The 5930-nt window shown below is 23.8% G+C and overlaps 1 protein-coding gene across 1 annotated transcript; it reads right to left on the reverse strand.

The window, feature by feature from the left end:
* Window positions 1-1458: 1458 nt before the first annotated feature.
* On the reverse strand, window positions 1459-2518 carry LOC126896534 (uncharacterized). Its single transcript, XM_050669431.1, has 2 exons — window positions 2382-2518; window positions 1459-2282 (listed from the first exon to the last, which is right to left on the reverse strand). The coding sequence occupies exons 1-2, from the start codon at window positions 2394-2396 to the stop codon at window positions 1629-1631; spliced, it is 669 nt and encodes a 222-aa protein (XP_050525388.1). The 5' UTR covers window positions 2397-2518; the 3' UTR covers window positions 1459-1628.
* Between the last annotated feature and the right edge of the window lie 3412 nt (window positions 2519-5930).

Genomic DNA, 5930 nt, shown 5'->3' on the forward strand with positions numbered 1-5930 from the left:
AGTTTTTTGGTGTGGGTGCAGTTTTTAATAGTTTTTTTACTATGGCCAACGGCAAACATTTAGTGAACAATAAAATAAATAATTTTCTCGAACCTTTTAGTAAGTATTTTAATTTTGTTATTTTAAATAACAAATCATTAAATGCAAAAACATAAAATTTCTAGTGTTAATGATATAAAATATATATAATAATATTTTATAATCATAAAATAATAACAACATTTTTATAATGTTGTTTTTTATAAATTCTGTAATTAATTATACCATATTTTAGTTTGCAAAATTCTATGAACCTGAATAAAACAAGCATAATTTTTTGCCTTAAAATCAAAATATAATATTTTTATTTTAGGTCTAAAATAATATTTAATAATTTTATCTCTAAGAGGAATTTTACTATAAATGTAATTAAAAGAAGGTAATGTTCATATTCATTAAATCATCAAATTTATTATTTAGTTTATTAAACCTTTCGATTTGATTGTTTAGAGTAAAAATAATTTTATTTATTAATACTATATTTTCTTTGTACTTTTCATTCATGTTAACAGTTACATTAAAACTAATTCAATAAAAAATGTGTACACTAAGAAGACTAAAAGTGGTCATACTAGGTTGTTAAATTAAACTTTTCATTTGACAGGTGTCGAGTTACAAATTTTGTTAGTAATATTATATTTTGTCTCTATGTTAGGTTATATGGAAATCAAGATATTTATAATGAGATTCTGTTTTCTCATAACATTCTCTAACAATGTCTGATTCTTACCTTTTTTTGTATAGTGTTTTTTTACTAAGGATCAAAAATTGCTTACGACAGCAAAATAAATAACGATAATAATTTATAGCCCTTTGAAACAAATTATGTAAATTAGAGGCAACCTCTAATATTTTGAAAACCAATCTAATGATAAATTTTTATTTTAAATATTTTTTTTTAAATACCAATACTTCATCAAATAAAAAAAAATTATTAAAATAAAATTACTTGAATTTTTTTTCTGTTATATATTATTTTTGTTATAAACAAAAATAATGGTTCCTATTAAAAAAATAAATGTTTAGGTTTTTTTCCATAAAGGAATGAAAAATAATGATTTAACCACATATCATTAAAACGATATTTGAATTAAACAATATTTAACTTCAAAAAATTGAAAATATTNTTTAACCACATATTATTAAAACGATATTTGAATTAAACAATATTTAACTTCAAAAAATTGAAAATATTTAATAGTTTCTGAGAAAATGTGTGACTTATTATTAATCTTTCATTCTGAATATAGTTACATAATACTATTAAAGATATCAATAATAATTAAACCTCGTTCGTATTGTTTTAAAATAAATTTAGTTTTAATATTAAAAATACATAAGTAATTTCAAGAAAATATTTATTAAACATTTTTCATAAATAACCCACACTATAAAGTGTCAAAAACATAACTTTTTACATAGTAGATATAATATTACATATAGTTTATTGTGCATCATATACATTTTATGACTAATAGTAAAAATAATTAATTAAATGTTATAAATTATAATTATGTTATTCATTTAGTTAATTAGTTTAATTTAAATATTTAAATTAATTATTATAATAATTTAATAAAACTATTTAATTATACTGCTGCTCCATATTTGAAATGTTTTTTTGTAAAGTAAGATCCTAATTTTTTTACAGCAGATACTATTGGATGTTTAATAGATTTGTGCCAAGACCATACTTTTGACAAGATTGATTTCGACGGAACTGGTGTTTCGAAAGTAGACGCATACCGATGAATAATGGCAGGTTCATAATGTCCATAATGAACTGGTGCCACGGGTTCATAAGCTATTGGTTCACTTGAATGGTAGAGTGGTACAGGGTGTTCAAACGCCACATTGGAATGGAACACCTCATCTGGAATATTTGATTCGAATGACTTAGCCGAATGGAATACTGGGAGTGGAATGCCAGATCTGTAGACGAATGGTTCATCGGATGGGATCATTGAAGCCGGTACAGCCGGTACGGGTGGATACATAGCTGGCACATCGTATTCATAGAAGTTAGAAGGCATTGGAAACGAAGAATCGACAACTATAGGCTTTTCTTGGAATTCATTACTTGTCTCCACTTTGCTGCTGCCAAAAGAACTTTTCGCGTCTTCGATTTTGAATTCTTTCTGTAAATCTAAGTTCATAGGATAACTGCCATCTTCCTGTGGGCTTGTAGAGGATGATTCTTCGGCATACGACGAAACAATGCTTAAAATGAGAAATAATAAAGCCTGCAAAAATAACCGACATTAGAATTTTCTACAGTTTTATTATTGAAAACATTAATTATTAAAAATAGAAAATTGTATTTCTTGTAAAATTTTACTTACACTAGTAGTTTTCATTATGACACTTCTAGCTTAGCCAAATATTTAGGAACTAGCGAAATAGATCAATTATTGTTGAATGTGCTCATGATTGTATCAAAATGACTTTATATAGTGTTTATGTTCTCCTCCCGAAAATAGGGCTAAAATATAATTAAAAATTTGTTTAATTATCCGGTTTTGAAATTACAATAAAAGAAAATTAAAAATCAAATATTTTTACTTTGAATTTAGCCTTTAGCTAATATTTTTGGAACATAAGTCACATGCAAATTATGCTACATGCAATTCTTGATTAATGTCCTCAGGCGTAAACCGTATTAGAATTGTTAACTCGTGAAAATTTTAATGATTTATTCTCATAATTGCCAACAAACTCGTTTTGCTTTAAATGATACACTTGTAGAACGCTATTCACTAAAACGAAAAATTCTTGTGATTGAAAAATTAATTATTTAATGTAATATAGTTAGTTAAAAAAATATATAATAAAGTAGATAGTACGAATCAAATAAATTGAAATTTGTCCAATATTTATATTTGTTTGGTTATTATTTTGTATTATGGAAATGCATTTAATTTTTTTTTATGATGTTATCTGGTTTTTATGATATTTAGTGTCACTTTATCTGTCAACTAATTCTACTGATTTTATCCATATTTTTAGATGCATAAAAGTTTATAATGGTAAATTGGTTAAGATAGAAAAAAACATCTTCCTGATTATAAAAATCATGAATATAAATATTATATATATATATATAAATATATAAACCCTTTTATGTTTAGATAATATGTTTCAGTGGCTCAGATATGACAAATATTTAATATGGCTCTTAAGATTCTTTTAAGCTCTAGTCTATATTTATAAGTGTTAATAACTTCAAAAGTATTGGGACAATAGTTAATATCAATCGATATCCTTAAATTTCTAATATATTATATGTATTGTGTTTCCATTTGATAATATTCTTTTAGAACAAATAAGATGTACATAAAAACTGATTAATAAATTCAACATTTTATGTACTTCTTTTTAAAGACAATTTGTAAATTCATAAAATTATTTTTATTTAGCGAACAATTAAGTGGTTTACGATAACAGAATCGTGTGCAAATTATATTGGTACTTGTTTAATTTTTCCAATCTTTTTAGCGTATAAAAAGAAAAATCTCATAACTAGTTTAGTATTATTACAGTATGCAAAGTTATAATAACAGTTTTAGTATTTTAAAAATCAAAATGTATTACATGTCATACATTTGTTGTTGGCCGTAATGACAACAACAGTAGTGTATTGGTCACTGACTGTCAAGTCCACATCTAGTCTGTGGTCACTTTATGTAGTATAACAGAATTTATTATTCGACTTCCTGTATGAAAAATATTCACTGTATATTATAACATTTTACTGACAAAAGTATTTTATTAGAATCTTTGTTTTCAAGTTTTGACATGCTTACTATGGTTCACTACGTATAGTAAGTAGTACACTCTAGAATCAATAACTAATAATTCAAATAACTATGAATAATAAAATACTAATCAAGAACTGATTTTTGAGTTAATTTTTTAATATATACTCTGTAATTATTTTAAATATTTTGGGGAGATTGGAGGAATAACGAGAACATATTTACCTTAAAATATCTACTAAAAATTAAATTACCCATAAATAGGGTATATTTTCTTCTGTGTCAAGCCAAAATTTATGTCTAAATAAAATGTATTGATTAATCAACAATTTTAATTTTTAATTTTTATAGCTTTTTTTTTACAAGTCCATTTTTTTTCAATTTTTTCTAACTTCAGAAATTACGTTTTAAAGATATATTACGGAAGGAATCTAAATGATCATGGTTGGAATAAATATAGATGATATTTGACACTGATTAACATAACTATTATAAAAAAAACTGAATAGTTATGTAGCAAATAGACTTATAACTAAACTTAATTTATATCTAATGACAGTTGAGTAGTCAACTGTTTAAGTACAACAGAACCTAATAATTAAGATGTCATTTTACCATATTTAGATAATATAACCTCAGAAGAGGCCATTGGCCGTAACTTATAAACAAAAAGGGATGATGATATTTGGGTAAAATGAACAAATACACGAGATTGTTAAAAACAGAACACACAAGAATCATTTTTTTTATTATAAAGTAAGTTTTAAGAGCTATACATTTAAAAATACAAACATTTCGGAAAAGTTTCAAAAATTAAAATAAAAAAAACTATGCGATTGTGGTTTGATCATAAGTGATCAATACTTATAATTATGGCGTTCTGGCCTTTTAATCATAATAAAGATTTGAACAAACTGATGCGGTCCAAGCCAAAAATACGCCTCATTGAGCTGGATATATTTTTTCTCAAAAAATGTATCAAGTTACACATGAATCTGAAGTTTGACAGATTACCAAGTAAGTCAAACAATAATAATATTTATTTTTCTAGTTCAATTAATATTTCTCAAGAAGAGTTTCTGCTGTTTTAATCACTATCGTAATATTAGTTGTTTTTTTTTCTAACTCTTCTTTTATTTTAGTATTTTTATTGGATTTTCACAAAAAGCATACTTAAAGAAAACTTATTACTTCTTGTAATTTTTTAAAAATTTTCTACAAATTTAATTTCAATATAATAATATTTATATTTATTAACATGAGCGCTAATCGAGGGTTTAGTTTCTCAAAATTAGCCCCTTCAATTTTCAGAAAAATTACATATATAATTGAATAAAAAAGTAAAGAAGGGATTTGGATTGAGTATATATAAAATAATCCCCTTCAACATTTTTATTGAAGTTATGCCAATAATTATTCACTTGAATATTTCTTTAATTTATGATAAAAGTATTCTTAAATAAATAACAATAGTTGTATAAATATCAAGTAAGATGACAATGTGTACCGCATTTCATAAATGTTAATAAATGTATTGGTTATGTTGGACGATTAAATAGGATTTCTTCATAGTATTTCCGGCAACATGGGTAAGAGTATTATGCCTTCAAACAAGTATCCTAATAAGAGTAAAATTCAATAAAATTTACATTTGAATTCAAAGTACTTCACACTGAAACATTACTACATTATTCATTTTGAATCTAAAAATGAGTGTAGATGTTTTATAAGTATTCAAAATCAAAAATAAATCATATTTTTAAAAATTATTTTATCACTACCTTAATAAAAAAAAAACCGATTTTGTTTCCCCACCTTAGATCTTTCAGGATCGACTTTCTTTATTTTAAGTAATCATGATAACGCTATGTTTAATTTTTAAGACATAAGCTATTAAAAATCGAAAATTACTTATTTTTGTTTAATAATTATTCTTAAAATACAAATATTATTATTAATTTTTTATTTATCATGAACATATCAACAGTAATTATGATATGATTGTTATATGATATTAAATCGATAATTTACCTAAAACAAAACATCTATCAATATTCAATTATTATAATCGTTGAATATTAAATGATGTATATAAAATTATTAACATTCATTAATAATTATTAATAATGTTATAAT

This window comes from Daktulosphaira vitifoliae, unplaced genomic scaffold, assembly GCF_025091365.1.
Source record: "Daktulosphaira vitifoliae isolate Bord-2020 unplaced genomic scaffold, ASM2509136v1 Scaffold_1, whole genome shotgun sequence".
Classification (NCBI taxonomy): domain Eukaryota; kingdom Metazoa; phylum Arthropoda; class Insecta; order Hemiptera; family Phylloxeridae; genus Daktulosphaira; species Daktulosphaira vitifoliae.